The 17,561-nt window shown below is 32.7% G+C and overlaps 1 protein-coding gene across 1 annotated transcript; it reads left to right on the forward strand.

Annotated features, from left to right (window-relative positions):
* The first annotated feature begins 13,909 nt into the window (after positions 1 to 13,909).
* Positions 13,910 to 17,134, forward strand: LOC114267756 (xyloglucan endotransglucosylase/hydrolase protein 24-like). Its single transcript, XM_082924397.1, has 3 exons — positions 13,910 to 14,430; positions 14,550 to 14,743; positions 16,469 to 17,134. Exons 1-3 carry the CDS (start codon positions 14,161 to 14,163, stop codon positions 16,896 to 16,898), a joined length of 894 nt encoding a protein of 297 aa, XP_082780523.1. The 5' UTR covers positions 13,910 to 14,160; the 3' UTR covers positions 16,899 to 17,134.
* Positions 17,135 to 17,561: the final 427 nt, after the last annotated feature.

The following is a 17,561-nucleotide window of genomic DNA, read 5'->3' on the forward strand; positions in this document are numbered from 1 at the left end:
CATAATAATCTTTTATGTATAATTGATTTATAGCCATGCAACTCATGACATTCTTGTAACTGCAATACATCTATAGTCTTTGAATTACACATTGCAAGTTATAGTTAAAATTACTTATGTAATATTTACTTTATTGGTTCATTAACTTATCTTGTATCTAAGTGTGTATATGAACAGTGAGCATAGAGATTTAGCGGCAATGAGGATAGGATTTTGTAATGTGTTTTATATAAAGATAAGCATTACAAGTGGAGAAGTGTGTTCTTGGCTAAACAAACGATTCCGGATGCAACCATGAACTCCTTTTTGCAAATTTAGATAATTTGTAATTGTAATAGTTGCATTTCCATTTCTATTTGTAGTGTTTTTAATTTATAATTTGTTATAGTTTCACCATAGTGAAAGGAAATGAGAAATGAAAGAAATTATAAACATTTGGGTTTAGAGAAAGTCTTTGAGATTAATTTTATTATTTCCAAAATGTTTTGGTTTTCTATAATGGAAACCAAAGTTTAGCCTTGGTTAAAGAGTGTTTCTAATTTGTTTAGAAATGACAACTGAAATGGATTTGGTTTAAAACCTTTGTGGTTAGAGGAAATTTTGGGTTTAATTTTTTTTATTCCCAAAGTGGTAGGAAACCAAGTTTGGAGAAAGTCTTTTGTTACAATTTGATTATTTCCAATGTGTTTTGTTTTGGGCAAAGAAACCAACTTTTAGCATTAGCTAAAATATTTCTGATTTTTATTCAGAAATAATGGGCTCAGTTCCGGGAGTACCAGTTAACTTTTATGAGTGATGTAATTTTGATTGCAAATTTTAATTGCTTATATGTTTTGTAAACTTGGTTTGTTTTAACGTAGTTTATCCTCTAAAAAATTTTAATTCTATATTTGTTTCTCATGGAGTAGGAATCAACACGCTCTTGAAAGTTTTGTCTAAGGTTAACTGGGTCTCAAGTGGGACCAATATGACCCCTCCAATCTTCCTGAAAACTTTTCCTGACCATGTTCGATTCTAAGGTAAGCAGTGAGATCAGTTTTGAATTAAATTTCAGACTTTGGGATTTTCTAGTATTAAGTTTAGTTTCTGGAAAAACTAAATAATGAAATTCTATAGTGATTTTTCAGAAATGGCTTCAAAAGGTGACAACAGAAAATGTTGTTCCACCTGACAATCTTAAGCCTTGCAAGGCTCTTAAAGGAAGATCTAGAGAGATAAAGTGTGATTAAAGAAAATCATAAGATTGGATGATAATATCTCTGAATTAATCAGAGGCAATTAGTAAGTTATCCTTGTATCAATTATAGCATGTATGATTGCTATGTGACTTTGCTTGAAAGTAAAGATAAGACAACCCGTTAGGGTGACTAAATATATTTTTGAATTTTTTTAAATTACAAATATATTCTTATATTGGTGGCTCTTAGTGAGTACAAGATCACTGATCACAGAGTTAGAAAACTAGTGGTTCCTAGGAGGTGTTAGACCACTGGCTCCACAGTTATGAGATTGTGGTTCCTAGTAGTAAACAGATTACTGATCACATGTCAAGACATGATGGTTCCTAATAGTGGAGCGACTACTAATCATATGTCAAAACATGATGATTCCTTGTAATGTAAGAGTCTATTGATCCTATGTCAGGTCATTGTGATTCCTAGTAGTAAAGTGACTACTAATCATAGGTCAAAACATTGTGATTCCTAGTAGTAGAAAGTCTACTGACCACATGCTAAGAAATTAGTGATTCCTAGTGATAAGACTATTGGCTATGTTATGAAGTTCCAAATAGTATACTACTGAACACTGGATTTGGTTTCCTAATAGTAAGACTATTGGCTTCAGAGTGACATGTCAAACCAAACTTGTTTTGGTGCCTTGAATTCGAGAAAGACCTAATTCGGTTAATGACGGTCTAGGAATATGTTTTCTGTGATATGATTTTGAGAGTTTCATACTTATTGTGACACGTGGAATTGTTTAAAGGCCCTGTATGAATTTTTGGAGAGGCCAAGAGCCTTTGTATAAATTCTACAAATGTGGAGGTGTCATGCAAAAGGTGGCAAATGTAGGGGTGTTATGCAAAAGGTGGCCATACCTAAACCTAAGATGGTTAAAATAAGCCTTAAAATCCTTTGACTTTGTATTCAACGGTTATGTACAATATAGTAGTGCATATTGATTTTTTGTGTGGACAAATCTGATATTCAGATTTACACAAGAATATTATCATGAAATTGAGGAAACGATTTTCATGAGAAAAGAGATGAGCCTAGAAGATGTTAATTGCTTGGTTCAAAAAAAAAAAAAAAAAAAAAAGATGTTAATATGCTAGGACTTTAAAGTTCTTCTATCTAAATCTTCTTAAACCTATATGGTGGCTAGTGAGGCTAAAAGCTTCTTTGAAACTGTGATTTCTCTAGAAAATTTGGCTTTATCTTGCATAGGTAGTAAGTCTTGGGATGCAAATGAATGAAAGCCGACGAGATAGGCTTGTTATCAAAAGATACCGGCAAACAGAAGGCATGGATTACTTTGATACGTGATCACCAGTTATAGTAAGTGTGATTACAATTGTGCAACATCTGGAAATACATCAAGATAGATGTTTAGATAGCTTTCCTATATGAAGATTTAGTTGAATAAGTCTTTAAGTTTTAAAATACTTGAGAAATTTAGTAAATCAGATATAAGTGTATCGAGGACACTGGTAGACTTATGTCTACATTTGGCCAAGAATAATAGTGAAAATGTATTTTAACTAGTATATTCTCGGGTCATTTGAAATTTAAAGCATCTGATGAGTTATACAAGGCCAGGTATAGCCTACTCAGGTAGCATGCTTAGAATATACATGAGTAATCCTAATGCTACTCATTGGAAGGGCATTATGCCGGTGTTGGATTATTTACACTACACTCGGGATTATGTGTTGCATAACACTTGATATCTAGTTGTACTAGAATGGTACAAAGGCGCCTACTAGATATCTAGTACAAAGACTACGAATCTATTAGTGGATATGTTTTCTCTAATTGGAGCTGCAACCGTGTCTTAGAGATTTTCCAAGCAAATATGTATCACGAGATCAATGATAGAATCGAAATTTAGTGCTTTAGATAAAGCTACTAAAGTAACTGAATGGCTTTGTCGTTTTATTAAGGATATTTCATATTGATCAAAACTTATGCTAGCAATTTTGTATACTTTGCGAAAACCAATCAAGTATTGGTAGGGCATAGATGGAAGGTCTAGAATTTTTGTCAAAGACATAGTTCCATACGATGACTACACTCGTGTGTTGTCACTATAGACTATATACAGTCTAAGGACGATATTACGGAATCGGTGACCAAAAGTTAAATCGAGAGTTAGTAAGAAAGTCGTCCAAAAAAATGGGATTAAGGCCTTTAGTGAATGCTACCAGAATAGAAAACCCAACCCAGTTGACTGGAGATCCCAAGATCTAGGTTCAAAGGGACAACCTAATTGCGTGTAACGGGTGAATCACTGTGGAGGGAAATCCTCTTACCCATTCCTTTATACAGTGATACCCTATGGGGTGAGAGTTTAAGCTGATGCTTTTAATAACCTAAGTATTGTGAATAGGCAACTATGGTATAACGAGATACCTTATGTAGGTCACCTATGTGAGTGCGAAGTGGGGCCGCTTTTTTAAGAATTGACGAAGTCAATTTTTTTAAAAACACTCTCTGAACCAGGCTAGTGTTCCAGGGCCAAACCGGGCACACCAGTGAGAACAAGAACAATGGTTGGAGTAACTCCTGTGTGAGGTCTATTCTCTCGGTTTACACAAACAGAAGAATAGTTCAAAACATCACCTTCACTGCTCAACTAGTAAATTCGATAGGCTTTCACTACAAAAGGTTCAAGGCTAACAGCTACCTTTTTTGATACAGGGTCATTCTGTGTGCTCTCTATCAGAGTCTTTGTTGTTAAGTGTTGTCCGTTTTTTTTTATTCGGCCAATTTTATTCATGTAAGGGATTGTTGGAAAATAATGGATTTCCGGCAATTTTAATTCGAAATTAAAGTGGGACCCAACCACCGGTTAAGATGGGTCTGAGTGGTTTTGTATTCTCTTAAGTGAGAAGATTGCAATACAAAAATGATGAGCCGAAACCATTAAGTTGTAAATGAGAATTGTCTCATAAAGTGGGCATCAATAAAGTTGGGTTTGGATTTGGACTTAGTCTTGATTTGGACTGGACCTTGACTTATACTTGTGCATGTGCTGGGTTTAGTCTTAGACTTGGACTTGGACTTGGACCTAGTCTTGAGCTTTGGGCTGAGCTGTGCTGGGCTTAGTTTGTACATGTGTTCGAGATTGGGCTTGGATCGGGTTATGACCCAACACCCGTATCCATTTTGCAACCCATCTAGTTTAATTCTCAAAACTTATACATTATGCATACATTATGATTTATATAATGGTTTTGGAGTTTTGAACCTTTGTAACTCTAGCCCTAATGGCTAGAGTTGATGACATTTGATGACCCCATTGATGTTAGCCTTCATAGCTACGGCTTTCCCCTACTAGTATAAATAGAGGTCTTTCTCCTCCAACTTAATAGATTCTTTTTGGAGAGGTTTTGTGATGGAAAATGAGATAGTGTTTTGAGATAAAAAGTTGGAGATGGTTTTTTACACTAAAGAAAAATTTTCTTATCTTCTTTTATTAGCCTCTTCTTAGGTTCTTGTTAGAGAGAGTCATTCATTGTCAAGTTCGCCGAAACTATTCAGAAGGTGCTTCTGCATTAGTTAGTTTCGACAGTCGTATCCTAAGAGACAGACGCCGGCGTACCTCCAGCATCCATCGAGAGGCGGTGAATCTGTTATAAGGAAACTGTCTAATGCAGGCTTCGGTTTGCTTCTTTTCTTATCATTTGTTCTTAAATTTTTCAATATTTAGTTTACAAAGATGAATTCTAATATTTAGTTATCCATGTTAATAATTTTTTCTATTAATAATGTAATCTAATTCATTTCTGTATTTTTAGTTGTGTCGTTTATTTTGTATTTCATCCTTTTAATAAAAAATTATTTTGTCATTTCTATTTAATTTATTCTATATATTTTTCACGTATTATTATGAAAAAATATCAACAAAAATAATTTTATTAACTCAAAATAAAGAATTACATCGAGATAATATGGATGAATGAAAAGAGCCTCTTCTAAACACAAAATGAAATGTCTTCAAGTTCACATATTTATTGTTCATGGCACTTTCCTACAAAAAATTTTAAGGAAAATTCGGTCAAAATCCTCACAAAAAAAAAAAAAAGAAAAAAAAAAGTTGTATATTGGGTTGAGGACACTCCATAAATGTTTAATGGATAAAGTTTTACACGCCATCCATTCTCTCATTTCACACCATTTTTTTTTTTTAATTACCAAATTGCTCCTCAAAAAAATTACCAAAGAAAACAAATTTAAGGTTTTTAGGGTTCTATCTCTACAAATCAGGCACCAGCAACACGAGTTCGGATCATCTGCCGCACTTATCTGTGGCCCTTCCAGCAGCACTTAAAAACGACGTGGTTTTGAATTTTTTTTTTTTTTTTGTTCTTTCTTTTCAGCCCCTTTTCCTTTTCGTTTTTGAACCCTAGGAATTCAAGTGATCATCGTCTGAATTTGACGAACTCGGTCTAGTAAGATCTTGAGAATTTTTGGGCATTCAGCTAATTCTTCGGCTTGCTCTGTCGTGAGTCTCGCAACGAAACCATGAAAAACAGTCTTGTACACATGAATGAAATCTCTCTCTTTTTCTCTCTGGGTGGTTTCGGACTTTTTCGAGTCTGATTGGTATGAACTGAGACTTGCGATGGTGGAACTGTACCAATCCTCCGAATCGAAAAACCCAGATGGTTTCAAATCGTTTCGGATTCTGACAATAAAGCTTTGGAATTGGGTGTCTTGGACATTGGTGGAATTTTTTTTTGGCTAATCCCCTGTTTATTTCAAGATTTCCACACAAAAAATTCATTATCTTCATCTGGGTTTACATGATTACTATTTGAAATATTCCTTTATTATCAAATTATAATTGAAAAAAATACTATTAAGTATAGTATGACTCTGTTTAATTGATTGGTTTTTCTCATCATCATATTCAAAGCTTTGGTTGTTCTTTACAGAGAATGGGTGTGAATCTGGGTTTATTTTCTAATGGGTGTGATTTGGTAGTTTTTAGAGAGAGAAAAGTGGAAGAAGAAGGAGATGGTGGGTTTGGTAGTTTTTATAGAGAGTGGGTCTGGGTTTATTTTCTAACAGGAAGAAGAATGGAAAAAGAAGGCAAGGAGATGGAGAAGAAGAGGTGACTGGTTTGGTTCAAAAACGAAACGGGCTGAGAAAAAAAAAAAAACTAAAACAACGTCGTTTTGTAGGGCCGCTGGAACAGCCGCAGAAAATAGCGACAAATGATCCGGATTCCCAGCAACACCATCTATAACCCTCACAGCATCTCTCTACCCCTTTTCGTCACCTCTCGTAACTACTTTTCCTTCCTAACACCATCATTCTGTCTCCTCTCTCATTCTTCCAAAACCACCAGTCACTGCCACCATCTTCTCCGTGAGCCCTCCCACCTACGCTACCCACTGCTTAACTTCATCATACTGTCGTTCCCCAATATTGCTCGCCTACGCCATCCACTCCTCCACTTCATTGCACCGTTGTTCCCAATATTGCCATTGCCTAACGAAGTGAGTAGATCACGATTGAGAGAAAAGAGTGTGAGAAATCATAGGTAAGTAAGAAAGAGAGATCGCATGTGGGTGGCGGAAAGAAATAGGGGTGAAGGTGACACGATAGAAACGACTAGAATGATGGCAGTAGTAGCAGCGGAATGGTGGTGGCAGTGGGTAACAGGAAATGAAAGGGAAGGGAAAAGAGATAGGAAAGGGTGGCGGTGGGGCAATAACTAAGGAATGAGATGCTCCGACTTTGGCTCCAGCGCCGATAGTGAAGGAAGAAGCATTAAGGCTAGGGTTAGTGGAAAAATGACAAAGATAAGGTATGCGAGGAATTTGGTGGTGTAAATTGAGAAAATAGTGAATTACACTAACGGTTCCTATAGTTTGGGGTTTGTGTCACTTTGGTCCCTGACTTTTTAATTGTGATACATTTGATCCTGACTTTTGAATCTTGTTCCAAATAAGGACAATTAAAGATACCATTGCTTAATTTTAAGGGAAAAATTGTTAATTTGATAAAATATAAACTAACTTAACAAAAATAAATGTCAAATTGAATTTTAAAAAATTATATCTACTTACTAAAGATAAAATTATGTAAAATTAATAAATCTTTTAGACATTTATTTATTTATTTAATTTATCAAATTAATTTTTATTATGTGTTTGGATGATGATCATGTGATGGGTGATTGTTTTTATTTTCATTAAATTAGTTTCTATTTTTTCAAAAGTCAAATATGACGACAACTTTAATATCATTATTAAATCAATCCATTAAATCATAACATCCAAAACTAAAAACATTTCATATATTAAATATATCGATTACACATTAAAATCTTAACAACTACCCATTGTATGATAATCATCTAAACACATAATAAAAATTAATTTGGTAAAATAAATAAATAAATGTCTAAAATATTTATCAATTTTACATAATTTTATCTTTGATAGGTAGAAATAATTTTAAAAATTTTAAAAATATTTTGACATTTATTTTTGTCAAATTAATTTATATTTTATCAAATTGATGATTTTTGCCATTGAAATTAAATAATGGTATCTCCAATTGTCCTTATTTAGAACATGATTCAAAATTCAAGGTTAAACGTGTCATAATTGAAAAGTCAATGATTAAAGTGACACAAGTCCCAAACTATCGGGATTGTTAGTGTAATTTGCCCTCGAGAAAAAGATTAAAAATAATTTTTTAAAAAAATTGTGTATAGTGTGGATAAAGAAATGGTGTGGGATGAGTGAATTGGTGATGTGTAAATAGAGGCTGCCGTTTTTTAGTTAGACTTCTCTCATGTTCACATCTCAACATGAGAGAACTTGAGAGGCTCGTGGAGCTCACCACAAGTCCCGTTTTGATGATCCGAATCGTTCATTTGTTAAGACTTGTTGATTATAATATTTATGTAAAAAAAACATTAAGATAATCGGATATTGATAACTATATATTTGAATCAAATTTGTTTTACAAAAAATAGACGGTTATTCTTGAAATTATATTTATTGTATATTTTTCAAAAACAAATACGATTCAAACATATAACTACCGATATCTAATTATTTTGATTTTTCTTATAAATATTCTACTTAACGAATTTTAAAAAAATGAATAGTTTAAATTATTAAAATTTATTTTAAAATAGATCAATCAAATCCAAACGTAAAACCCCCAACTATTATTTTTTAATTGATAAAACCCCCAATTTTTTTAGGGTAAAGGACTCATGATATAGCGAGTTAAAATTTATAGACGAATTTGCCCCAAGAAAAATATTTGGGAGCACTAATTAGTGCTCCCACTAATTAGGTGGCAGTGGATCTCGTCATGAATGATGTGATGTTTTGGTCTTAGAGTTATATTTTTTTTTTTTTTACTTTTTTAATGTATTAATGCTATTAATGGTGATGATTTTAATGGGATGAATCATTGTTGTTTGCCCAAAACATATCACGCGTAAGTGTAGGTTTGAAGGCAAGTTCTTTCAAGTGCTTTCCAGTGAGAAGTGAATGGGCTTGGGGCCCACTATGTCTTTTTCATCTTCAATATAAAATTATTTATGTAGGTACATAAGTAATGATTTCTCCATGTTAACACAACAAAATTTTACTTTGTTTGAGGTACCATTTTATTATTATGATAAACTTTTCATTTAATATTTTTACGAACGGTGGTAAAGATGGCAGACATTGGGGTGTTTAGTGATAATAATTATATTTTATTATTTAAATGTTAAAATTAAATAGTAAAATTTTATTATTATCATTAAGGAGTTGTTTAGGATAATTTAAATAAGTATATTTTTTGACTTTTTAAGAAAAAAAAACGTAAAATATGGGTTGAATTTAAAATAATGTAGTAGAGAGATGATGTGATTTAAATAAAGAATAATGCTTTGGCCCCCTTTGCCACGTGGCGGGGGTGATTGGAGGAGCAGGAAAAAAAAGAAAAAGAAAAAGAAAAGGTAACCAATGAGAGAGAGAGGGGGTCAAAGGGGGTGGGAGGAAAAGGGGGATGAATCATTATTGTTAAATAAAATAATATGACTTAAATAAGATAATGACTTTTTGATTTTTTTGATATTATGTCAAACTGCCTAAGTTGAACAATGAAATGTTATTATAATTTTTTTTTTAAAAATTGTGATAATATTAATCTTATTTTATAGATCTCAATCAAAGAATTTCAACAATACTAATATTATCAAAAACATATCCATCACCATCCAAAAATATATATATATATACACATCAAAAGTTGTGAAATTTAAAATTTGAAAAAGGAAAGGGCATTCCGTCAATATGTTATAAAAAAGCCGCACTTCGCGTGAAACAATGTCCTTTCCACCTGAAAACCTTTAATTTAACTAAAAACCCCTTTTTATGAACAGTATTAAAAAATAATGATAAAGAGAACTGTATACATAATTTGTGTTGTTCAAATGATTAATGATTTCTTTATCAAACTTATGATGTTTATTTAAAGTCTCATTCTCATAGCATTTTGAAAGAAAAAAAAAAAGTCAAAATATGAGACATCAATACTAAGACCATCTCCAACGGTTCATCAAATCTAATATCAAATTCAAAATTTGATAAAAAAGTCACTTTTTTGAGCTCCAACGGTTTCACCAAATCGATATCAAATCGAGAATTCAGCAAATTTTTTACCAAAACGAGAACAGGCGAAGCATTTCACCAAATCACTGTTCCTGACCGTTGGGAGAGACCAACCGGTCAACCAGCCGGTTGCCCGGCCAATTGACCAACCAGTCGACCGCCTAAAGGTTCAAACGGTTCGAAGAAAAGGTTCAAACAGTAAAAAAAAAAAATTTGCCTAACTGATCGACCAGCCGGTCGACCACTAAAAGGTTCAAAAAGTTCAAAAAAAAATAAAAAAAAAATAATAATTTTCACTTAACCGGTCGACCAACCGGTTGTCCCCGGCACAAATTTGATGAAAGTGCACCGTTTGAGCGAGTGGTACCAAATTTGGTAAAATAGGTCATTTTTTACTCAAATTTGATGAAAAATCTGATTAACCGTTGGAGATGCTCTAAAGGATGATTTCAAGTATCATCTTCATAGTATTGTAAGGTACCTCCAATTGATTTTTTCAACTGAAGAGATCTCTGTCCAGTAATTATAATTCAATGTAATTGAAGAAATAGTAGTTACAAAAGAAAGGATAAGGGCAAATTATGAAATGGTCCATGCTATTTACATGTTGGGTGATTCTACTTATACCATTATATAATTTCTTCATATCCTTCATCTCATTACATCACTAAAAAAAATGTAATTCTCATTACACTTCCAATACATTACCTAAACTAACCCTCAATTAACTATTTCATCTCTTTACACCACTAATTTTGGTAACATAGTGCTAAATAATTTACATTATTCCGGTGTTTTGCTGCGGAAAAAATAAAATTTCTCCAGCATTTTGTCAATATATATTTACAGAGCCATTTTCTTTCAAAAAATGATTTTTTAATTTGTGGTGGGCCTGTTCGGTAATACAACGCTAATTAATTTGAATTACTCTAATGTCATATTACCAGACAATATTTTTTTTCCCAGTATTATGTTGCCGTCCAATTAGATGATAACAAGAAATTCATTTGGGCCACTTGTGACATGCCTGTTCAGTGATACATTGTTGTACAAATGAGATTACTCTAGTATCATGTTGCCAAACTACAATAGAGTTGTCTAGACCCCGTTGCTGTACATTGAAAGATTTATTTTTTCCTTGAAGCATCCATAAAAAAAATTCATAAATCAAATAAGCATCCATAAAATCATACATAAAAAGTATTCATAAAATTATTTATAAAAACATCAAGTGAACGAATATCCATAAAATCTATCATTATTTACATCCATCAATCAAACATGTTATCACAATTCGTTTTGGTAATTTGTAGGTAATTTTTCCCCCTTAATAGAAATAGACATCCACATTTTTTAGAACATGTCAACCTCAATTGTTCCCCATTGATCTTCCTATTGTCTCTATAATAACCATTTTTTTCACATGCAAGTGTAAGTTTTAGTTTTCTGCCATTACCTCTCGCATCTGATGTCTTTATAACATGACAAATCCAATCTTTTTCTCAACATCAGAAACCCATTTAATTAATGTTTCACGACTACTAAAAATCTAAAGATAATAAATACATTTATACGTCAAATTATTAATAAAACTCAATACAAATTAAAAATAAGAAAAAATCGTATTCATAAAAAAAATTTAACAAACCTCGTCTGTAATGAATTCATGACTAGAGTCCACTAATATTGTAGTACTTGCATTGTTGGAATGAATATAAGTATAATCCTTCCAGGCAAAAAAATAAAAAATATAAAAAAATGAAACTGAAAATATATGGTAATGAGAAGCCAAACAAATTAAAAAAAATCGGTTTGGGAATATTGGAAATGTATCTTTTATTCGGTAGTTGGTTACCAAACTTATATTTTTTGTTCGGCAATGTGATGCCGGACTATTTTATTTTGTTCGATTTCGAACCACTGAACGAAATTCAAACACCAATCCAGAAAAACTAAACAAAAACCTATCAAATAAATTAAAAAAAAACTCACAATTTCACTTTTTTGATGGTTCTTCACCACCGTTTCTTCATCTATTGCTTTCTTTAATGATCAAAATACTATAATTCTCACTTTTTGAAAAGAGATGTGTAAGAGAAAAAAAAAATTAAGAAAGGAAAAGAAGAGTAGGGATTGAAGACCAAGGGGTGTAAGGAGATAACAAAATATATTTAATTTTAGTGTTTTGTCATTAAAGGTAATTTCACACATGGATAAAATTAGAAAGAAAAAAAAAAAAAAAACTCATATGAAACGTGTAAAGAGGTAAAGTAGTGGTATAAGTAGAATCACCTTTACATGTTGTATCATTTTGGTCCCTCTAATTTCAATTTGTTCGATTTTGACCTTGAATTTTAAACTCTATATCATTTTGGTCCAATTGAAAACGGAAGTTAAGAAATTGGGCGGAAAATTTGCATGTAAATGACATGTGATTGGTTTCAGGGGCAAAACAGACATTTTGCTTTCTCTTTTGGCTTCTTCCTTACTTGTGATTGAACAGAGCCACCAACCACCATTGCCTGCCGTTCTACTGCCTTCTGCTGCCGCCGCCACAGCCAAACAACAATCCCAACATCAACAAAGCATCATAACTACCAAAAATTACAAAACAAAATCCAATTTTCAACCTTAGAGCAAAAATCACAACACAAAATCAACCTATAAACCCTAACCACATTCCCAAATTTGAAACCCATATGTACAAATCTTTGTGACGAACAAAGGCAAATGAACAAAAACAGAGAAAGAGAGGGAGAATAGAAGCAAGAGAAAAAAAAAATGGTTGCTCCGTCGCTATCATCGTTGGTTGCGTTGTTGATTGGGCATTTTCTGATCATCAACAACAATGGTGTTGTCCACAATCCACAATGGTGTTGTCCACAACAAAATCATTCAATGTTACATTCAATTTGCCATCGACATGTGAATTCGAAGCTAAAGCTGAAGCTAAAGAGTCCAATTCGAGGACAAAAATGAGGATTTGTGAGACAACAAGCTTCAAATTCCTCCATCACCGAAAAAGAGTGGTTTTGATTGTGGTTGTAACTTTTCTCAGACAAAGGAGCCATGCATTCGAATTCAAGCTTCTTTAAATCATAAGCCCTCGCACCTTCTTCAGCGGTGTTGTAAGTGCCCAACCAGACCCTCTTTTCGATAAAAGGGTCAAGAATTTTGGCAGCCTATTTGCTCCATTTTCATTGAACCCCTCTGTATTTCAATCCAAATGGTCTCGGTTGATTAGGGTTCAGGATTTTGTTTAAAAGTCTCTTCTTTTTAGGGGCTCTCTCTCCATCCCGTCACCCTACGTCTCCCACAATCGTGACACCATCACCTCACTCCTTTCATTCTAAACTCACAACAGCAACCGTTTTGCCATCACCTTACGCTAGCTTGCTATCCCTCATAGGCCATCGACACCACCTCCATCTCCTTCCCCTAACTCTTCGACGACATCTCCTATAAAGGAGGTCAATGTGATTTTGTCAAAACTACTCTGTTTAGTTTAGATTTTTCATAAATAAATTTTTTAATTTTCAATTCGTATTTTTTTTTTATTTTTAGTGAATTTTTAAATAAAAATTATCAATTTTTATTTTTATTTTGTAGATCTATATAATTTAGATTAAGTGAATCTAAAAACAAACCAAAAAAAAAAATTAATCAAAATATTTTTAAAAATTCACTAAAAATAATAAAGTACAGATTGAAAACCCAAAAGATTATTTTTGCAAACCAAGCAGAGTAGTTTTGACAAAATCACACTGATCTCCCTTACAGTACAATTAGATGGATCGAAATGTAAAAAAATGACAATATTACTCTTTTCATTCATATAACTAACAAACTATTGATAAAAATAAAATTAAGTATTATGTGAATTAAAATCTCAAAAAATATTAATATATCAAAACTAAAATATTTAATAAAATGTGTCTGTAATATATTTTTTTGAATCAATGTATCCCTTTTATTAAGAGGGCACATTGTAATATTTTTCAAACTAAAAAGTGAGGGTATATCCAGTCCGTTATTATTAGGGCGTGCTTTAGCGAGTCAAAGACGGCCCGTGAACGTGCCGTGACTAGAGGCCACCGAACATAAAGATCCACACTTTTATTCATCCCAAACCACCTGTCCACAGCTATATTTAATTATTTTTTTATTTAATAAATAAAAACTCCATATTTCCCTCTCCTTCCTCATTTTTTGTGCATTTCTTCATCTTCCCCTAAAAACTTACATTATTTCTCCATTTTCAACACCAAATTTCCTCTGTTGTTGTTAAACACTTCACAGCATCCATGGCTGCAACACCAATGTTGCTAGCATTACTACTAGTTTTGTTTTGTTCTTCATTGGCTGCCTCTTCGGGCAACTTCTACCGGGACTTTGACATTACGTGGGGAGATGGTCGAGCCAGAATACTCGAGAAGGGAAAGCTTCTCACTCTTTCCCTTGACGAAACTTCTGGCTCGAGCATCCAATCCAAAAATGAATACCTCTTTGGAAAGTTTGATGTTCAGCTCAAGCTCGTCCCCGGAAACTCTTCTGGCACTGTCACTTCATTTTATGTAAGTTCCTTCTACACATACTTATATTTCAAGTAATGCTATACAAAAATTGAAATATTATATCAAACAATATCGACCAATATAAATAAATATAAGTATTTTGAATGTTGTTTTTGTAGTTATCATCACATGGATCAGGGCATGATGAGATTGATTTTGAATTCTTGGGAAATGTGAGTGGTGAGCCTTATGTTCTTCACACCAATGTGTTTACCAGAGGTGGAGGTGGAAGAGAGCAACAGTTCTACTTGTGGTTCGACCCAACTGCTGATTTCCACACCTATTCCATCATATGGACCCCAAAGCGCATTATGTGAGTACCTCTTTTTCTTTCTTGATTCATAAAACCTTGTACAAAAATAAATAAATGAATTAAATCAGTACTTTTTATACTTTGATATTTGTATTATTTTGATTCTTATAATTTTGATTAGCTCAATTTTGATTATAAATTTATAATTTTGTTTCAATTTAGTCCAGTCGATTACAACTGATAATTTTTTTTTTAATAAAAAATAGGCACATGAGCGATATGTGTCATACTTTTATAATCAAAATTGTAAATTTATTTAACTCAATAAGTTAAGCTCTCAACCAATTCAGTAATCATTTTTTTCAAAAACCCTAATCAACGTTATCAATTAGATTCAAATTGATATAAAATTTAAAATTAAATATCAAAATCAAATTAATTAAAATTATAGAAATCAAAATATAATAAAAATAACAAAATGTAAAGACTATCGATTTAATTTGTCCTAATAAGTTATGTCACCAAAATGATAATCTCTGGTTTTTGGAATTGATTAAATTATAAAAAATAAAATTATGAAAATGCCATGTCTTGAAAATGAAGAGGCGAATGGGGGCGCTTGGTCCACTACTCACGTTTAGGAAAATTAAATTTGAGTTAATTTTTTTATTTATATAATTTTATTTAATTTGATTTCAATTATTATTATTTTAATTTTAATAACATTTTGACAATTCTATCCAAAATAAAGTTAAAATTTCGCGTTAGGGGTATGCAGAAAAAATTAGCAGTGATTCGAATAGGAACAAATTAAAATGGATTTAAAATTTATAGATGATAGCTTTGCTTCCTAACACAGTTTTTATCTTTTCCCTATGTTTCAAAAATTATTTTATATTTGCCCCTCTATTAGTTTTTATTATCCTTCGATTTTAATCTTTTGTTTTTGTTCTCCATATCTCTCTATCTCTTTTGTCAAATAGTGAAAATTTTAATGGAAGATTTATGTTCACACTAAAAAACTCACTGCCCCAGTTATGCATGTGGTGTTGCATAAACAACGATAAAAAAACAAAAAAGAGGTGATTCATTGTATTGATCTTGTTTGCAAAGTTCACCACAAAATTATTAGGTAGTTCCGAATTGTTTATGTGATGTTTTAACTAATTATGTATTCAAAAATTTTACGGTTGAGAGAATACTAACTCACTCTTATTATGTAGTTAAGACATTATTACTTTGTGTGTTTTGTAAATTGTCATTTGTCTAGGTAGTTACATAAATAATGCCACATCATTCTCCAAAATTATAAATTAATTACATGAAGGCCCCTTAACTATTAGCAAATAGACATATTGACATTCTCAATTATGAAAACCGTACTAATACGGTAGTCTAGATGGGTGAAATGATATATTTTTATTATTTAATAGATCAAATTGTACAAGTACATAAATGAGGGAGCTAGGTTAATATTTGCTAATAGTCGAAGGTTCTTGGTGTAATTAACCTTGAAAATTATTAAATAAAGTTGGACTATTTGGTATAGATTTTTTTAAGTTGTAAGTTGATAATCAGAAAGAGAAGCTTAAAACACATTTTTCTCATACTCTGAACAAACAATTTTTTTTCATTTTATTTAAGTTATTTATGCCTTAAGCAAAAGTTATACTAAATACTCACCCATACTCCTAAAATAAAATTAATAAATAAAAAGAAGTTATAAAGCAGCAAGTTGCACCAAATAGCACTGTATTAACCTACTCTTGTTGGCTCTATTTTCAGCTTGTCTGTGGATGAAACACCCATTAGGGAGTTCAAAAACCTTGAATCAATTGGTGTTCCATACGCAAGTAAACAACCCATGAGAGTATATGCAAGCATATGGAATGCAGAGCACTGGGCAACAAGAGGTGGACTTGTCAAGACAGACTGGTCTGAAGCTCCTTTCATTGCTTCCTACAAGAAATTCCATGCCGAGCCTTGCACTGACGATGATGATGAAGATGATGATTTGCTCACAGATAATAGCAATAATGCTGATGATTGGCTCACAGAACAATCAGATTTCATAATCAAAGAGAGCCTCAAATGGGTGCAAAAGAACTACATGATATACAATTACTGCAACGATACTAAGAAATTCCCAAGAGGTATTCCTGCAGAGTGTGTCATTGCTGCATCGGCCCAACACAACGAAGATGCATCTGATTGATTGTGACTTGCTTTTGTAATTCCTACACTTCAATTTTCTTTCTTTCTTTCTTTCTTTCTTTCTCTCTCCTTTTTTTTTTTTTTTTTTTTTTTTTTTTTTTTTTGGTTTTCTGGTTTGACTATCTCTGTAATTATTGAAACAGTCCATTGAATCTTTCTTTTCTTTTTTTTCAATGTGTAACAAATTTTATTATGTGCTGATTTAGGCAACCCTGTAATGCAAATTCTTCATGGCCATCTGATACTTGAGTTGGAATCGTTTAGCTTAATTACAATAATATGTTAATGCGACAAAGAAAGGATAGCTCATGCATGGATCTACAAATTTGTTATCCTCCACCTCCTCTTCCCTGCTACTGCAAATTTTGTCAGGGATAAGTTCAATATATGTAGAGGTGCAAGTTGTGTAAGGTGTAAGTGCAAACCATGTACAGTTGTGCACACTTGCAACTTGCATCTATGCATATATTAGACTTGCATCCTACTAGTTTCAACAGCAGCAGAGGGAAGGAAACTGGAGGGTTTTGGGTGGTTCTAGTGGTTAGGATTTGGGTCAACTAGGGTGTTGGGTTGGGTGGCGATGGTCTGGGAACGGTAGAGGTGGGTAGGGGAGGGGCAAGGACGACAAAAATGGGTGGAGCGGTGAAAGTGGGTGGGAAAGAGG

The sequence above is a fragment of the Camellia sinensis genome, chromosome 4, assembly GCF_055761805.1.
Source record: "Camellia sinensis isolate YWXY chromosome 4, ASM5576180v1, whole genome shotgun sequence".
Taxonomy (NCBI): Eukaryota; Viridiplantae; Streptophyta; class Magnoliopsida; order Ericales; family Theaceae; genus Camellia; species Camellia sinensis.